Below are 19605 nucleotides of genomic sequence, written 5' to 3'. Positions count from 1 at the left end.
AAGAGATTCTGGACAGCCACACTCTTAAAAAGTAGTCTTCTTTTATTGAGAAAAACTCACATCAAAAAATCAAAAATGGAAATCACAGCAGACAAAAATAGCTGACGTTTCGCACTGCTGCTAGTGCGAAACGTCAGCTATTTTTGTCTGCTGTGATTTCCACCTTTGATTTTTTTTCCGTGAATTTTTCTCAATAAAAGAAAACTACTTTTTAAGAATGCAGCTGTCCAGAATCTGTCCCTGTTTATTGCTAGTAGCAATTGCCACCACCTATGACTTTCGAACCGAGAGAAAGGTTCATTATCTGTTTGTTTTTCCTGGAGCGGATATCCCCTTTTTACCAACATGAGAAGAGTGGGAGCAAATCACATGTTCCTCCATACCTGGAAATACAAAGTATTTTCTAACTGAACAAAATGGTCAGGAAGTGAATGAAAGGTGATCATGCGGGGTGCAAGAAAGGAAACCTGACCATATTTTCCCTTTAAACTGTCCATAATGTTAAAACATACTTAAAAAAAAAAAGCATAATTGTTACAAGTTTTTCTCTGCAGATATGCATGCAATGTGTTAGAAAACATATATGCTGTATTTTATGCTGTTAATATGTTTACTAATTACTGATAAATGTGAATTGCATTATTTAAATCAGGAGTGCCCAACCTTTTCACCTTCCTGAGCTTCATTGGAAAAAGAGGAATTGTCTTGGGGCACACATAAAATAAATTAACAATAAGGACAGCTGATGAGCAGAAAAAGTTGGTCAGATCACAAGGTAATGATCACAGATATAGATAATGTACCATAATAATAATCTTTTTTTTTTTTGTAATATTTTTTATTATAAAAAGCAAAAGAGGGCAACATAAAACAAGTGTGGTATTTGAAATTTGCTTTTGATAAAGGAATGCATCAATATATGGTTCAGTGGATGTAAGAGCAATTCTCAATGAACTCTCAAGGTGCTCATTAGATATTGTGGTTATATTTTTGACCATTGTGTGCGTCATCCTTGAAAATATGGCAGTTACTCACAAATATAGGTGACATGAATAAGGCTCGGTTCAAATATGAGCTGCTTGCGGCTCACAGTAGGGGTCCGGTGCGTGCTGGTTCACCATTTCAGGTCAGGTTTTGGGCTAAATTCAGGCCTGCAACAGACCAAAAGATGCAAAAAGAAAAGAGCAAAACGCACCGGACCTGCTGCAGAGATATATGAACTGGCTCCATAGAAAGCCAATCAAAATCTCCTGCTATTGCGAATTGGATTCCTGGGAACATGCACCACAATACATGATGGTGAAGAGTGGGATATTTTTCTTTGGGAAGATAAAACGTATAAAAATCCAGTAAAATTTTTCTTTGGCTGCATGTATTTGCCAATTGTAAACATATTTTTATAACTAATCCCCCCCCCCCCCCAAAATGTACATTTCTAGGTTTATAATTATGTGTTGGGCCCCATTCAAAGCCATCTTGTTCCACAGGTTGGACACCCCTGATTTAAATCCATCAAATCGCACAAGAAAAAATAACTTACAACACCAACAGGGAAGGCTAGTACAGCCAACATCCAATCTCGAAGAAACCTGAGTTTTTTCAGTTGTCGCTCCTGTTCCAGGCTGTCACTGCCCTTGGTTAGTAGATAGGACAGATCAGAGAGAACACAAATCCCAAAGAAGACAGCTTGGATCACCTGTAAAACAAAAGTCAATATTTATGGTAACAGTACAAAAAATAAGTACCAGGAATAATAAACCACAGCTGATACCACAGAATACTAAGGTCCCTTTCACGCTGATCTGCTGCAGATTCCCAGCAGTGAGGGTGCAGTGTTGTGTACCTGCGGTTTTCGTCTGGGTTACTCACACTTTGCCATAGACTTCATTTCGAATGGCGGTTTTGGTGTGTTTTTGAAAGCGCACAAAATGTCCTGTGTGCATGTGGATTCCCTGCATGCTGCAAGGAAACCACAGTGGATACGTGTGAAAGGGGTCTTAGATATGTAAATAGATATATCTATTAAAAATAAGACAAAGCTATCTGAAATACATCAGCTATAAAGGTGTACCACATCCCCAGAAAGATAGAAAAATTGAGAAACCCCCTAGATGTGGGACTTTATAGGTACTACCATATTCACATACGTAGGAAAATATGTAAAAAAAATAATTATTATACAAAGAAATAAATAGTTACAATATCACAGAAACATATAAATAATCAAGGATGCATAACAATACACAAAAAATCATGGATTGGATAGGTGTAATGGAGTAACACAAACCCAATGATGTTTCAGAGATGAGTCGTATTCTCCTTCATCAGGGTTTTTTTCAGGTAACACCATATATCGTAATCACTAGATACATTTTAGCATCCAAAAGAATTTTAAAATAAATGCTGAAGAAACATCCTGACGCAGGGGCCAATCCGAATCCCGTCCAACTAGAAATTCTTTAAACAGTATATAGATGGTAAAACAAAAAATAAAAGGGAAATTGGAGAAGGCAAGGGAATAATATTGCATTCCCCACTAAATCACCTATCCTATCAGCCACACTACAGTCCAAAATATCGGACCAACAGGTGGCCTCCATGTGCGCCGGGGCCCAGAAAAGGCTGGAGAATCTTAGTGAAACAGTGATGTCGCTTACTGGCCACTAATGAACAGGAGAGGGACGCATCAAGGCCCCCGGGGTCCCAAGAAGTTGTACCCACTGCACAGACTGGGTTCAAGTCATGCCCACCAAGTATGCCAAAATCAGTGTCCATCTCCAAGCCCAGGGCTTTAAAGAATTTCTGGTTGGACGGGATTTGAATTGGCCCCTGCGTCAGGATGTCTCTTCTGCATTTATTTAAAAATTGCTTTGGATGCTAAAATGTACCTATCTAGTGATTAGGATATATGGTGTTACCTGATGAAGGAGACTACGACTCATCTCTGAAACATCGTTGGGTTCGGGTTACTCCATTACACCTATTCATGATTTTTTTGTGTATTCTTATGCATCCTTGATTATTTATATGTCTCTGTGATATTGTAACTATGTATTTCTTTGTATAATATTTTTTTTTTTTACATATTTTCCTACGTATGTGAATATGGTAGTACATATAAAGTCCCACATCTAGGGGGTTTCTCCATTTTTCTATCTATTAAAAATGGACCACCAACCACTAAAGACTAACAGGTATTGGAGTTCGTTCACTAAAAGAAAAATAACACATTCATTATTAGTACAGGCATACCCCACTTTTAAGTACACAATGAGGTTTATTTACTAAAGCTGGAAAGTGCAAAATCAGGCTCACTTCTGCATAGAAACCAATGAGCTTCCAGGTTTTATTACCAAAGATTAATTGAACAAACAGCGGTTAGAAGCTTATTGGTTTCTATGCAGAAGTGAGCCTGATTTTGAACTTTCCAGCTTTATTAAATAAACCCCAGAATGCAACTGTTCCAACTCTCTCAGTCCCATGGACATAGAAAACCCATAGCTCCCAACTGTCCCTGATTTCGAGGGAATGTCCCCGATTTGGAAATCCCTCTGTCCCCCTTTCCTCCTCATTTGTCCCTCATTTTGGTCTGATCTATATATAGGCATACCCCACTTTTAAGTACACAATGGGGTTTATTTACTAAACCTGGAAAGTGCAAAATCAGGCTCACTTCTGCATAGAAACCAATGAGCTTCCAGGTTTTATTACCAAAGCTTAATTGAACAATCTTCTGTTAGACGCTCATTGATTTCTATGCAGAAATGAGCCTGATTTTGCACTTTTCAGCTTTAGTAAATAAACCCCATTGTGTACTTAAAAGTGGGGTATGCCTGTAGTTGTATATAAAATGCACTATTTATCTTTCCAAAAGTGTTTCCCAGTGCTAAACCTTTTATCCAAATTCTAAAAATGTATACATTTCAAAAGCCAATATAAAGGAAAAGTAGTGGTACAAAAAAGCATTTGCCGGTTTAACTAATCTTTATTTTGTATAATTCTCCTTTACGAGGGTGTGGCAGGGTGTGTGTCCTATGCCTACATACGTTTGCTAATTGGTGTCCCTCGTTCCCATCTCATAAAATTAGGAGGTATGAAAACCTCCAACCTGGAGTACATTCTCTGTACACACATATATATATACACACACACACACACACACACACACACACACAATATTACCAAAACTATTGCGACGCCTGCCTTTACACACACATGAACTTTAATAGCATCCCAGTCTAACCCTAGCTTCACACCTATGCGTTTTTTAGAGCATTTTGCAGTTTGCAGAAATGCACTACAGTCCATTTAACATGTTCACATCAATGTGTATTGTGGCCGGTGTGTTTTTGGAAAGGGTCAGGGACTTTTTTCCTGTAATTTATGGGTAATAGACTTCAATGAAACCGCAGAAGTAATGCAAATGTTGGTGCCGGGAAGACGGCCGTCATGTCCTTAACAACTGATGAGTCATCAGCTGTCAGCGGGGTTCCCTGCTGACAGCTGAATGTAAAAAACAAAAAACGTCCGTCAAAAAAAAGTAGTCTATACCAATCCCTTCGGATCTATTATGGATACCAGACCCTTATCTGAGCATGCCACCTGGCAGGTAAGGAAAGGGAGTGGACAAGCGAGTGGCCCCCCTCCTGAACCATACCAGGTCGCATGCCCTCAACATGGGGGGGTGGGTGCTTTGGGGCAGGGTTGCTCTGTACCCCCCACCCCAAAGCACCTTGTTCTCATGTTGAAGACAAGGACCTCTTCCCGATAACCCTGGTCACTGGTTGCCAAGATCTGTGGGCTGGGCACTTATCTGAATCTGGAAGTCCCCTTTTAAGAAGGGGGTCCCCAGATCCCATCCCCCCATGTGAATGGATATCGGGTACATCGTACCCCTACCCATTCTCACCTGAAAAAGCAGTGAAATGTAAAAAAAAGTCCTCTATTAGTAAAATAGTTCAGAGCTGTCTTCTCCCGCCACCATCTCTCCCGGTGCTGTTGTCTGCTTCTGCCGCCCTCTTCTCCCCAAGCCGTCATCTCCTGGTGTCATCTTCTTCCTTTCCTCCGCCATCTTCTTTTTCCTCGCCGCTGCCGGTTATCCACAAAAAAAATGGTCTTGTCGTGAAGCTGTCACATTTCATCACAATGGGCGGGCTCTCTGGGTGACATCATTGGATGGCCATGCCCCATGCCTTTATAGGAGGTGCGGGACAGCGGGAACATAACAACAGAGAAAGACAGCTTGATGACATTACCAGCTTGTTTTTGTTATTTTGCAGGTAACCGGTGGCGAGAAGACGAAGAAGAAGCTGACACCGGGAAATGACGGCTCGGGAAGAAGCCGGCAGTGGAAGAAGACGACGGTTAAAACGACAAGTTAAAAACTTTTGCTAGAAAATTACTTAGAATCCCCAAACATTATATATATATTTTTTTCTAACACCCTAGAGAATAAAATGGCAGTTGTTGCAATACTTTCTGTCACATTTTATTTGCGCAGCGGTCTTACAAGCGCACTTTTTAAAAAAAATATACATTTTTTTTAATTAAAAAAAAATACAACATTAAAGTTAGCCCATTTTTTTATATTGTGAAAGATAATGTTATGTAGAATAAATTGATACCCAACATGTCACGCTTCAAAAGTTTTCATATGTGGGCGTTGCTCACGTTTGTGTTAGCTTCTGCACGCGAGCTCGACGGGACGCGCGCGTTTAAAAATGTTATTTATTTTTTTTCTTATTTATTTTACCTTTTATTTTATTTTTACACTGTTCTTTAAAAAAAAAAAAAAAAAAGAAACGTGTCACTTTTATTCCTATTACAAGGAATGTAAACATCCCTTGTAATAGAAAAAAAGCATGCAAGAACCTCTTAAATATGAAATCTGGGGTCAAAAAGACCTCAGATCTCATATTTACACAAAAATGCAATAAAAAAAATTAAATAAAAAAAAAAAAGCTATGAGCAGAAGTGACGTTTTGATGTCAATAGATATGTGGTGCTACCCAAATTGGGGAAATCCCAAATAGATAAAAATATATAAACCTACAATATATATGTTGATAAATACCACAATCTTCTAAAAAACAATCTAAAAAACAAATGATGAATAAAAATGAACATAAAAAACTTGAAAAAACATGCAAAATAGCAACAGTGCAAATGAATCTGAACTCTTGTGCAATATAGAATATATGTGCAATGTTCCCAATACAGGCATACCCCACTTTTAAGTACACATTGGGGTTTATTTACTAAAGCTGGAAAGTGATCCTCCAATCCAATATGCAAAGTTCCTAATACGAGTCCTTCAATCTATACCATAAAGTGCATTAATTGTGTATGAATATTCAATAATAGAAATACAAGCACAGTAATAAGGTGAAACAATCCTAAAGTGATGTGCAAATATTCAAATCTGTGTAACACATAAAATGTGCTACATTTCTTTAAAGTGCAATAAGTGAAACAAAAAAAAAATAATTAATCTAAATCCAAAATCAATAAGGTCCTAATAGTTAAAAAAAATTCTCTCGTTTTTTTATATTCATTTTTATTCATCATTAGTTAGAAGATGGCTTTTTAGAAGATTGTGGTATTTATCAACATATATATTGTAGGTTTATATATTTTTATTTATTTGGGATTTCCCCAGTATGAGTAGTGCCACATATCTATTGAATTCATTTATACTTTACTGTGTGAGATCACTTTTATGTTGGCAGCTTCCCTACATTTATTTTTAGTGAGGTTGCGCGCACTAGTTATCCTCTTTGTTAGACATTTTGACGTTGCTTCCGCCCTGCAGTGGTATGGAGACAGATGAGGGTAATCTTCCCCTCACTCGTCTCCATACCTAACAGGGCACAGGACCCGATTGCCTCCGCCACTACCATAGCATGCACCGGGAGGGGGGATTTGCCACAGAGGCCACTTTTATCTGAAAGCGGACGACCCGCTGAAGAAGAGGATACCAGAGTTATGGCAGCAAGCTACTGCCATAACAATGATATCCCTCTTCAAAGTACCAATGTATAACAATGGCAAGCGGTCCGTAAGTGTGCAGCCGTATAGATGTGAACCTAGACTTAGTCCATAGTGTTCAATATTGTGTCCTCTTTTTGCAGCTATAACAGCTTCAACTCTGGGAATGTTTGACCATTCTTCCAGAAATGCATTTGTGAGGTCAGGCACTGATGTTGGAGTGATGGCCTAGCTCACAGTATGTGCTTTAATTTATCCCAAAGGTTTTCTATTGGGTTGAGATCAAGTTTCTCCAACCCAAACTCACTCATCCATGTCTTTATGGACATTGCTTTGTGCACTGGTGCTCAGTAATGTTGGAGCAGGAAGGGGCCCTCCCCAGACTGTTCCCACATAGTTGGGACCATGAAATTGTCCAAAATGTCTTGGTATGGTGACACCTTAAGAGTTTCTTTCACTGGAACCAAGGGGCCAAGCCCGACCTCTGAAAAACAACCCTAAAACCATGTTAAATAAAGTTAAATAGTGAAGTATAAGATAAAGATTTGAACAGGTTCAAGTTCACTGCTCCACCTTCCAGGAGTGACTTGCCAGCCTTCCAGTCTTCTCAAGCCTAATCTAACAGAATGGGTGTTTTGGAAGAGGTACAGGATAAACTGCTGAAATAGAACAACTTCAACAGCTTCTGTACTTTTGTTGTGAAATTAAAGGATGGATTGGTTCATCGTAGCTGTAGCTACAGGAGTCACTGAGAGCTTGTTTTAAAGCTCATTATCTGCTCGTTAAGAATATGCAGCTACTGAAATGTATAAATTGCTACACTTTAACTAGCCTCACATTACCGAGTTATCAGCCTACGTGTGAAAGTTGGGCTTCACAATAAACTCATGAAAAAATGACACACATATGTTCAATAAAAAAACAATTACAGATATCTTATAGATAGTGGATTCGTAGACTGGTCCTCAAGGGTATGGTAACAGCAATATCTATTAAACTGTATCTCATAGATACCTCACTTATCATTTCTCTCTTTTATTTATTGTTGTTCAAGTTTGAAAAACTATAGAATGTTTATTGAATCTGGAAACATATCCTATAGTGCCAAGTCTTGTTGTCATGGCAGCAGTAAATATTGTTTGATCCTGCTCCAGTGATTACCTTCTGTTGCCTGCATTATGCACATTAAAAAGCAGCGTTCAGAACATTTTAGACCACTGGAAATGTAGCTAGAAATAGAATACAATATTGAAAAAAAAGGGAAGAAAGAAAAAAATATGGTGCCCACTCATTGCAGTCACCATACATTAAATCATAATATAACGTATATTATGTTACAGTGTGAAGTGGCTGCAATGTGTGCAAAGGGTGAGCAATGCCAATGAAATGACTTAAGCACAAGGCATAAATACAACATGTCATAATAACATTGTACAAGTAAAAATATGGTATGCCCATACCAAGTGAAAAAAGGACCCGAAAGCTTTTTTAAATCTAAGACAGGTTTCAGAAGGTATAGTGTAAGAATTTAAATTGGAATATCCTGTCCATCAATATAACTGAGCTGGGATGGGGGTCTATATTATTTGACAAATCTTCAATTGGTAGACTTGTCATAACCCCTTACTGGAATTTTAAATGTTTTTAAGCCTTTTCCAGTTGTATAAATGCTGGTTTGTTAGCAGTGTAAGCATTCACATTTATTACTCTTAATAAAAGGCTAGACTTTAGTAAATTATGTAGCATATATACAGTATGGAGTTGGTTTACTAAACCTGGAGAGAGCAAAATCTGGTGCAGCTCTGCATAGAACCCAACCAAACTTCCAAATTTTTTGTCAAGGCTTAATTTAATAAGCTGAAGTCAGAAGCTGATTGGCTACCATGCACAGCTTCACCGGATTTTGCACTCTTCAGCAGTGGCGGCCAGTGGTAAAATTTATTTGGGGGGTAGCAAACAGTACCCCCTCCCTGGTCAGATCTGGAGCACTTACCCCATCTATGTTGGGCAGCACTTCTCCAGAGCATCACCGGCAGTGCCCCCAGCTTGGCGGTGGCAGCTTCCCCTGCTCTCCATGGACATTGCAGCGGCTTCTGTGTCCTCCCTCCTCCTCGGTGGTCAATCGGAATACGCGCCTCAGACCCACTCCTGATTGGCCGGATTGAGGATCAGTGTTTCAATAGCAAATATTTATTCCCTGTTGTAACACCTGGGTGGGTAGCACAATGCTCTGCACCACAAGTCCACCCTCTTTTGAAGCCTATTAAAGCCTCTGCTTAAAAAAAACACCCCCGCCGCTGTAATTAATGCGCCCGCCATCCTGAAAGGGGCCGGACACATGAATAGGGCATGACGGCTGTGGATATAGCATGAATAGGCAGCCATGGAATCAACTCCTATAATTCACATGTGTAGAAATAAAAAGACTATAAGGTTCAGTTAAGCATATATGGCTTAAATGTTACATAGTTAGGTTGAAAAAAGACACAAATCCATCAACCAAAAAAAAAAAAAAACATACAATCCCTTATACACAATTCTATACCCACAGTTGATTCAGAGGACGGCCAAAAATGTGTTAATTGTCAGTATTATACTGTTAGGAGAAAGGCCCTTTTAGGTGTTTTATAGGAATTGGCTATCTGTTAGAGTCGACCAAGAGTTAGACTCGAACATTGGCTGTTCGCCCGTTCCGTGAACAATTTGGGGTGTTCGCGGCAAATGAATGAAAAAAGTCATTTTCAGTACTAGCGCTATTGCCGGTTATTAATGAATTGTCGGTCCCGACAATTCACATAAAAGTCATTGAAAAATAAAAAATATAAATGCGTGGGGTCCCTCAAAATTCCATTACCAGGCCTTTCAGGTCTGGTATGGATATTAAGGGGAAATCCGTGGCAAAATAAAAAAAATTGCATGGGGTTCCCCCCAAAAATCCATACCAGACCCTTATCCGAGCATGCAACCTGGCAGGTCACAGGAAAAGAGGGGGGAAGAGAGAGCACCCCCCTCCTAAAAAATAAAAAAGAGATTCCAGCAATGTAATCTAATAAATCCAGGCTCCTTCTCCAGCTATGTAATACAATTCTCGATCTCCAGCGATGGATGATCTCTAGCAACTCCAGTGAGGAGCACGCACAGGATCCTGCCTCCAACGGAGGTGCCCAGCCAGTGACACAGTGCCGGCCTGACATTTCTTATGTAGATGAGGGCGGGGCCACCCGTCACGTGACCCCATCCCCCTCTGACAAGGGGAAACGCCAGGGTTTCCCAGTGACATGTGCGGGTGACCCCGCCCCCCTCTGATGCAACGCAGGATTATTGATTGGTTTGCACAAAATTGATATCGTCTACAAACTATGGGATAGATTTATGGCATTTTTATTATTAATTTTTTTACTAGTAATGGCGGTGATCTGTGATTTTTTAGCGGGACTGCGACATTGTGGCGGACAGATGGCAGAAAATGGAGACAGGATGTTTTTTTGGATATTTTGGAGTGCAGCCAGCCTTTCTCCATTTTCTGCCATTTGACTTAGCTGAGCCTGCACCCTTCATCTCCTACATACTAGGACGGTGTGAACACAATCGATACCAACTGGAGCGGTAATTGCCTTGATAACGGCGGACAGATAGGACACTTTTGACACTTTTTTGGGGCCATTGACATTTATACCACGATCAGAGCTAAAAATAGCCACTGATTACTGTATAAATTTCACTGGCAAGGAAGGGGTCAACACTAGGAGGCGATCAAGGGGTTACGCGTGTCCCCTGGGAGATGGAGAGAGATCACTGCTCCTAATCACTAGGAACAGACGATCACTCTCAGCTCCCCTGTAGGAACGGGGATCTGTTTCTTTGCACTGACAGATCCCTGTTCTGCCTGTCTCTGGAGTGATCGCGGGTAGCCGGTGGGCCTGCTGGTTGGCTCCTCTGCTCGCAAATGGGCATGCGCCTCTCCTGCAGCACGCACGCGCCCACAAATCGCAGTGTACATATCACTGTGGCGGGCTGTCTAACTAAAGTCCAGGAAATGTTAGAACCACTAAATGTGAGTTGTTCTGAAATGGGATGTGAGACAGAAATTGCTGCGTCAAAATGTATAAAGTCTGTGTGCAAGCTGCAGCGAGTAGTTGGTGCTAGTGTTGATTTACTTTTTTTGTGCTATGCTAATCTGCCCTAGTGTGATTTATAAGGCAGATGATCATAGGGTTGACAATGTGCTCTTTCAACCAGTAAATGTTAGAAGAACCTAGCTTCAAGAAACAGATCATGTTTAAACTGCTCTGTAAAGGTTACTGAGTTTCTCTTCTATTCCCCCGAGGCAAACCAAGGATTCTGAGAATGGTTTGCCTGCTTCTGATTTCTTTTCATGCTGATACTGATCACCTTCTGAATGGGTGCATGTAGTTTGCCTCTGATTCTTGTGAATGGAATTTCTTCCTGTTGCTGGTCAGAGTAAAGCCTCATTGAAATCTACTTGGCATTTCACTGGGAAATATCACTTCTGATGTTGGCTTCTGCTAGCTTTTGGGGCTACTCTCTAGTAAATGCAAGTTCATATGATGAGTGTTTATAGATTAAAGGCAGTGAATCTCCACAATGCACTGGCTATAAAGCTTAGCTGCTTTGCTCCCCACTTTTAATGTAGTTTGTTTTTTTATTGCAGTTAAAGAGGAAGTAAACCCTGATGGGTTTACTTCCTCTTTGATTCCCTGCAAAGGTAAAGCATAATGGACTACTATGCATCGCATAGTAGTCCATTATGTGTCACTTACCTGACACAGGAGCCAGCGAAGTCACCGCTGTCCCCTGTAGTTTGGAGCATCCATCTTCTCGGTGGGTCTCGCTGCTCCGCTGCTGTCATTCGACGAAGCCGTGATGACGTCACTCCCGCGCATGCGCACGGGAGCCGACACTCGCGGCATGCGCCATAGACAGCGGCGCACAGGCGCACTGAGCACGCCGCTGTCTACGGCGCATGCGCCATAGACAGTGGTGCCTGTCTTTCGGCAAATATCTTCTAAACCATGTAGGTTTAGGAGATATTTCTTGGCCTTTACTCTAGGCTTACCTGTAGGTCAAAGTGGTATGTAAGGGTTTACAACCACTTTAAAACCAAACCTTTTAAAAAGAGTTAGAACCACTGTCGGATTTTTTTTAATGCCTGTGCCCCCCTCCCACACTTTTAAACTGGTAATAAACCCTGGCGATTTTTTATTTATTTTTTAATCTGCAAGGCAAAGTTATAATGTACTAGTATGTATTGCATACTAGCACATTGTGTGAAACTTACCTTAGAATGAAGCCCTTCCAGCCTCAAGCTGTCACCACTGACAGGGCTTCCTTCTTCCCCCATCTTCCTTCCGGTTTGTGAACTCCAGCTGTGTGAGTGGCCGGAGCCACAATGACGTCACTCGTGCGCATGCACGCAGGAGGCGCCTTTACGGCACAGGGCTCTGAAGGAATGGCCCAGGTGGCCGTTCCTTCAGAGTGCATGCGCATGTGATGTCACCGGCTGCATATACAGTAAATATCTTCAAAATGGTGCACGTTTAGGAGATATTCACAGTACCTATAGGTAAGATAAAATTAATGTACGGGAGTTTACTCCCATTTTAAGAGCCAGACAATTATAGAGAATTACTTTTTCTAGGGGACCACTGTCAGTGGGACCTAAAAAGAGAGAAAAATCATAAATTTTAAAGTAGCATCCAGAACAGAAATAGTGGGGGCATCTTCCAACTAGGACACTTGTACTGGTGACAACTATCTAAAAAGGCATTTGCTCTACTCCCTGTTGTGTTTATAGGACAGAAAGTAGAGGCAAATTTCACAATGGGCTCTAGATGGTAAGTTAAATCTCAAAATGGGTTTAACCATTTCCCACTTAAGGTACTCTATATATATTTTGGGATTTTGATATATTATATTTTTGTGCTCCAGGCTCATCTAATAGCCTTTCTTTATTTTTATTAAAGTGAAATTAAACCTATAATAAAAAAAAAAGGCAAGCGGGCAGCTCTTTATAGCAGAAGAGACATGCTATGTGAGGTCCTGAGAAGAGGATGATCTGGGCTGTTCTGTGCAAAACCATTTCACAGAGCAGGTAAGTATAACATGTTTGTTATTTTTAAAGAAAAAAAAATAGACTTAGGTATCATGACTATATTTGTTTTCTTTCCTTTATTTTCATGTGGTGACCCAGCCAGCAAGTCTGTTGTTTTTCAATAGAACACGCTCTCCAGCAAACGTAGTAGTTAGAGTGTTGAGAAAAAAATTGTCCTGTAAATGCAAAGTGAGATAATGCTTGGCTTCAAATTGTTAAAAGCAGGATCTAAAAGGACCAAAAATTTACTGGTTCAGCAGAAGCCAGTTGAGTTTCTCTCTGTGTGTAGCCGTCTGTTCAACAGAAGCTGGCTTAATGACTTCTGATGAATGATCCTGCTAGATAACCAGCATTTGATCAGCACATGCATGCAATGGCTGCTGAACTGACCTGACTGTATAGTTTTCTGTTTAGTTTTCTCTGCTGTCAGAATACAATAGTGCAGTAGGAGAGATCCATGCATCTACATTGCTGGTGTGGATGAGGGTATCTGAGTGTTTGTTTCGTTCAAGCCACTAGTTAGAAAAAAAAAAAACAACTCAAGGTCTATACCCTGCTTGTATCTGCTAGTACATCCAACAATCCCCAAGACAATGCTCCTGTCCAAAGGTGTCTCTGTTGCTCCTTCATCCATAGCAGAGACACTAATACAGGAGGTAGGTTACTGACCAGATCACCAGGTAAGAACAAAGGGAAAAGGCCTAAAAAAAAAGAAAAATAACGTAGTCACCACATTTATTGATTGTAAAATCTCATTTTTTAATATTTAAAATAACAAACATGTTATACTTACCTGCTCTATGCAGTCGATTTTGAACAAAGCAGCCCGGATCGTCCCCTTCATTTCCTGGGTCCCTCTTTGGCTCTCCTGGCTCTTCCCCCCTTTTGGTTCCCCCAACAGCAAGCAGCTTGCTATGGGGGCACCCAAGCCGAGTCACAGCTCTGTGTATCCATTCAGATATGAGCTGTGGCCTGGCCCCACCCCATTTTTTTCTCATTGGCTGACTGACTATGATTGACAGAAGAGGGAGCCAATGGCACCACGCTGCCTTCTCAGCCAATAAGGAGGGGAGGCCCGGAGGGCGAGACATTCCTACAAAATCGCTGGAGCTAGATGGACCTCAGGTAAGTATTAAGGGAGGCTGCTGCACACAAAAGGCCTTTTATCTTAATGCATAGAATGCATTAAGATTAAAAAAAAAAAACCTTCTGACGACTTTACAACCACTTTAAGGATTGGTAGGCTGCAATATATTACAATTCTGGGTTTAATAACACTTTAACGCTACGGCTTCTTCATGCTGATATATACCAGAGCGTGGTGTCTGGATTTTTTACATGGATTTTGTATCTTTCTTTCAAGTAGATTCAAAAGAATTGAGATTTTTGGATAGTGATTGTTCTATAACAGAGCATAATTCTTACTTTCATGATTCTTGGAATAACTATACAACTTGTACCCACTCAACCACTTAGGCCTCATGCACAATGGATGTTTTTACAGCTGCTGTTTTTGGCTTTATGCGTTTTTTTCTACAGCCACTAAACTCCCCAGCATGTTAGCCTATGTATCCATGTACCCATAGGCTTTTATCAGCGTTTTCTTGCCAGAGACGTTTTCTGTCTGGAAAAAGCCCCCCCCAGAACGATATAGGTTTTGAAAGGAGTTTTTCAGCTGTAAAAACCCTCTAACTCTGAAAAACGCTCAAAAATGCTGATAAAACATTGCTATTCAGCGTTTATGAGCATTTTTGAGCCATACGTTTTTGTGGGAGTATAGTTATGCTTAACTACTTCAATACAGGGCACTTTCGCCCCCTTCCTTCCCAGCCCAATTTTCAGCTTTCATCGCTCTAGCGCTTTCAGTGACAATTGCGCGGTCATGCTACACTGTACCCAAATGAAATTTTTATCATTTTGTTCGCACAAATAGAGCTTTATTTAGGTGTTATTTATTCACGACTCCGTTTTTTATTTTTTGCGATATAAGCGCAAAAAAAGCGGAAATCTGGAACAAAAACAATATTTTCTTTTTTCTATTTTAAAAGAAATCCAATAAAATCAAATTTTGTCATAAATTTAAGCCAAAATGTATTCTGCTACATGTTTTTGTTAAAAAAAAAATTCCGTTAAGTGTATAATAATTGGTTTGTGTGATCATGGACACATGTACGCAAATGATCATGTACATATGTGTGCAGGTGATCACGTACATATGTGTGCAGATAATCATTGGGACATGTGATTTTTAGTGGGACATATGTGGGGGACATGTTTTTATTATTAGGGACATGTGTTTTCATTATTTGGGGACATGTATGTTTTGGGGACATGTGTGTTCTGGGGACATATGTGGGGACATTGTGTTTATACTGTGTGATGTGTTGTGTGATGATCAGTGAGTAAGAAGCTGTAAAAAAAAACTCATACTCACTGATCATCAGCCGGCTGCAGCGATCTGCTCTCCTCTCCTCTCTTCAGCGATGACTTCTGTGTGAGGAGAGGAGGAGCCGATTGCCTAGCAACCGGCTGTTTGTTTACATCACATGATGGCCATGATTGGACACGGCCATCATGTGATCAGGAGGGCCAATCACAGAGCCCTCCTGCCGATCTGAGATGCGCCGTGTCCGGGTGACACGAGCACATCGGGATCGCGCCGCTGCGCGGGCACACGCGCGCGTGATCCTGCTCCTTCTGAAGGACGTTCCTGAACGTCCTATCAGAAGTAGACGGCTCCCACCCGGCCGTATATGTGCATTGGCCGGGTGTGAAGTGGTTAAAAAACGCAAATGCTAAAAAATGCTGAAAGGGGCATGGCCTAGCTGAGCTCAATGGCGGACGTGTAATAGGTGAGCTCCGGCACCTCGGGACGAACACTACTGCAGATTTGAGGTACATCAGTTGCTACATAGGCACGTATCATGGGAACGGCTTCTCGGACATCTTCAGCTTCACGTTCCCGCTCCCCGAGGGGAAACGCGACCGGACGAGAGCATAATATCCCGGAGATGTTCCGATCACAGAGGGGAAACATGGCGCCGTCGCGCCATGATTCCTCACAGGCCTCAAACACGCGCTCTCGCTCCCGCACTGATATCGTGCTCTCAGAGACTTCCCCGGACGTGACACCGGCTAATGCCAGTTCTCCAGACGGCCCACGCTCGGAAACCTCTTCTGCAGCTATTAATATGAACGACCTCCGCACGATTGCCTCGGACATCAAGGATACATTATCGGCGGCCATTGCTGAACTACGCCTTGATCTTAAAATGCTATCGGACCGCATGCATACTGTGGAAAAGGTGACAGAATCACACGAATTGGACATTCGTCGCTCCACTAGGAAAATCGACAGCCATACCCTACAACTCAGGGATATGCAAAGGCACATGGAGGATTTGGACAACAGGGGGAGGCGCCATAACCTCAGAGTCCGAGGCCTCCCTGAAGTCGTTGAAGGTGACCGTTTAACTCCCGCGATTTCGGCCATCTTTAACTCCGTGCTGGATAGGCCTTCCCACACTGCCATTAGCATGGATCGGATCCACCGAGCGCTCAGACCCAAAGGCAGGGACACTGATCCCCCACGAGATGTAGTATGCTGCTTAACCGACTACCGACTTAAGGAAGACATATTGAAGGCTGCTAGACTTAAACAGCAAATCTCATATGAATCCGCTCATATACAGATATTCCAAGATCTTTCTGGTATCACCTTACAACACCGCAGAGATTTGAAGCCGCTTTTGGATGTGCTGAAATCTAGAGGTATTTTATACAAATGGAAATTTCCGTTCTGTCTTACCGCCTCTCATCTCGGACGCACGGCTCATCTTAAGGTACCAGAAGACCTGCCCAACTTTTGTGCTATACTGGACTTGCCTCCGATCGCAATCCCGAATTGGTATGCTAACTTTCGTCCGCTGATACCTAAACCTATGCTTCCTCCTGACGACCTGATGGACACTCAAGCTACCCTGTATCGGAGGAGAAGATCTACATCTCGATCCAGGGGGACCCGACACTCTGGTACCATTACCAGAGATTACAGCCCAGTATCCTCTCCACGCTCGCGTAGAGCACGAAGGGACTATTGACATCTCAGATGTATACATCCTTAACTTCATGCAGTACCTGGAATTTGACGGCTGTTGTTCCTACTGCTACCTTCGTTCTTCTGGACATATCATCTACTACTTGTTCGTTCGTCCTGGTTGACTGTAAATCTTGCCTATATTGCCTCCTCAAACGGGAAACCTGGCAATGTGATGGATGCCGGCGGATTGCATAGGCGGACGGCTTTAGATACCCACCCTACTTGTCCTCTATGAAGCTTTCGCATCTGAAAAGGTTCCTCCACGTTACGACAACTGGAACACATAGCGGATTTCAAAGGTTATACTTTCTACTTTCCACTAGATATATAATATTTCCACAATTTATCTACACGGATCCTCGTTCAGACTGTTGCTGCGGCCATACGAAACTAAGTTTGTCGTTCGTACCGTACTGAAGGATCTTTTGGTACGATTATCTTTTGTTCAGCTACAGTTTTCTGACTTGCTCATTAAGTTTACTCTCCTGCTAGGTTTCTTCTCATGGCGGGCTAAGTATATACAGGCTGCAATAATATATATGACGCTTACCTGGTAGGTTATATCAACCGTAGTAACATGTGGCTCGCTACTTAAACATCTCTGCAGCTCAATATATATTAAGGTTCGTTTACTATAGCCATGTTTATACGCAGGTACGAACGTGTGACCACCAAGAACCCTTTATACATCTCAGGAAGTAAGCGTGCCACTACCCTGCCTACTCTGTTTCTGCATTGTATCTACAGCCTGCAGGTTTCCATTTACTAAGTTTGTTAACATTGGCTAATAATATTTGTTGCTTTTTGATTTTATTCCACTCTTTAGGTATTCCCATGAGCCTAATCCTAATTTAGTATCCCCTATATTTGATATGCTTTAATTTTTGTTTCCATATGACTCAAAATGTCTTCTAGGCCTTAACTGCTCTGGTATCACCTAATTTTCTTTCTTGCTTGCACGCCCCTATCGACAAGATGTAGCATTACATGTTGCACAGACCTTAGCTGTAAACCTCCATAATTCGATGTTATGCCTCTCCTCCTCTAATGAGCTAGCTCAGATCAACCTACACTCTTCCAGTAATCCACCTGTCCATTACCCATTATGCAGATTGTAACTTACCTGTTCACCTTTCCGATTACTTGTACTATCTATTATATCTGTGCTATATCCATGGATACACTAATGTGCTAACCGCTGTTTACTTATCAAATCTCCATGTTACCCATTATATCTCATGAACATTGTGCCCGTCTCCTTAGTCCCGAGGGCCGTACCACCGTTTCTCTGTATATTATATATTATATACTGTATACTACCTATTTGTTCATTCGCAATTTTTTCTGCCAGTCCTCCATTGGGCTTTGTCCTGGTTAACCCCGCTGTGGGGTGGATAAGGGGTCACACATCTCTCCGGTGTGGGGTCCCCTGATTCTCCTTACACCGTCACCTACATTTTACCACCTGAAACAGTGGTATTTTAATTTTTTTTTTTTTTTTTTTGTGTGTCTCTCCCCCCCGTATCTTTCCTTTCCACAACCCCAATTTCACCCGATACCCTTGCAATATGGAGGTCCCAGATTCCTCCACAAATGCACCTAGGGATTTATCACAGATTGCCTCCCCTACTATCTGCTATTCCTTAAACATTAAAGGTTTAAATACCCCCGAAAAAAGATCACAATTGTTATATACACTGCACAAAGCTAAAGCACATATTGCCCTTATCCAAGAGACACATTTTCGTACTGACGCAATCCCCAAACTCCAAAACGCCAATTATCCCCTAGTATATCACGCAACCAATGATGACGCTAAATCAAAAGGGGTGTCTATACTCATTTCAAAATCCTGTCCTTTAATCGTGTCTGACGTGCTCTGTGATAAAAAAGGACGATATCTCTTCCTCAAAGGCAGCATCTACAACAGACAGGTGACTATAGCTAACATTTATGCCCCAAACTCTCACCAAGTTTCCTTTTTCAGAGAAACTCTCTCCCTGCTTATGACATTCCAGACTGGACTCCTTATTGTAGGTGGAGATTTTAATGTTCCCCTAAATCCCTCCCTTGATACCTCTAATGGCTCCTCTTGTATTACTTTCCGGGCATTAAGAGATATCAAATCACAACTCCAATTACTATCCCTGCATGATACCTGGCGCACACTTCACCCGACGGTTAAAGACTTCACTTTCTACTCGCCTCCGCATGACAAATATTCCCGGATAGATCATTTCTTTCTTTCACAAGCAGACATTGCCAGTTTGGAAAAGGCCACGATTGAACCGTTACTCCTCTCTGACCACAACCCAATAACAATCTCCCTTTTATTATCACAAGGTCCTCCTCGATCCACCATATGGAGACTTGACGATTCTCTATTACTAGACACAGCCAATATTGC

General features: G+C 41.5%; 1 protein-coding gene across 4 annotated transcripts in view; it reads right to left on the bottom strand.

Annotated features, from left to right (window-relative positions):
• The window catches only part of AIG1 (androgen induced 1), a 469777-nt gene that overhangs the window by 321694 nt on the left and 128478 nt on the right, over nt 1–19605 (bottom strand). For all 4 annotated transcript variants that reach the window (XR_013276693.1, XM_077486709.1, XM_077486707.1 and 1 more), the window contains one exon: nt 1541–1696. Coding sequence is in view for 3 of the 4 variants with exons in the window: in XM_077486709.1 (XP_077342835.1) it covers nt 1541–1696 (156 nt within the window). In the remaining variant the exon portion in view is untranslated. The remainder of the gene's footprint in view (nt 1–1540; nt 1697–19605) is intronic.

The sequence above is a fragment of the Lithobates pipiens genome, unplaced genomic scaffold, assembly GCF_037356315.1.
Source record: "Lithobates pipiens isolate NorthernLeopardFrog02 unplaced genomic scaffold, aLitPip1_a1.2 Scaffold_18, whole genome shotgun sequence".
Taxonomy (NCBI): Eukaryota; Metazoa; Chordata; class Amphibia; order Anura; family Ranidae; genus Lithobates; species Lithobates pipiens.
Note: the sequence above shows the minus strand (reverse complement) of the source record. Positions and strands in the feature narration are given on the sequence as shown.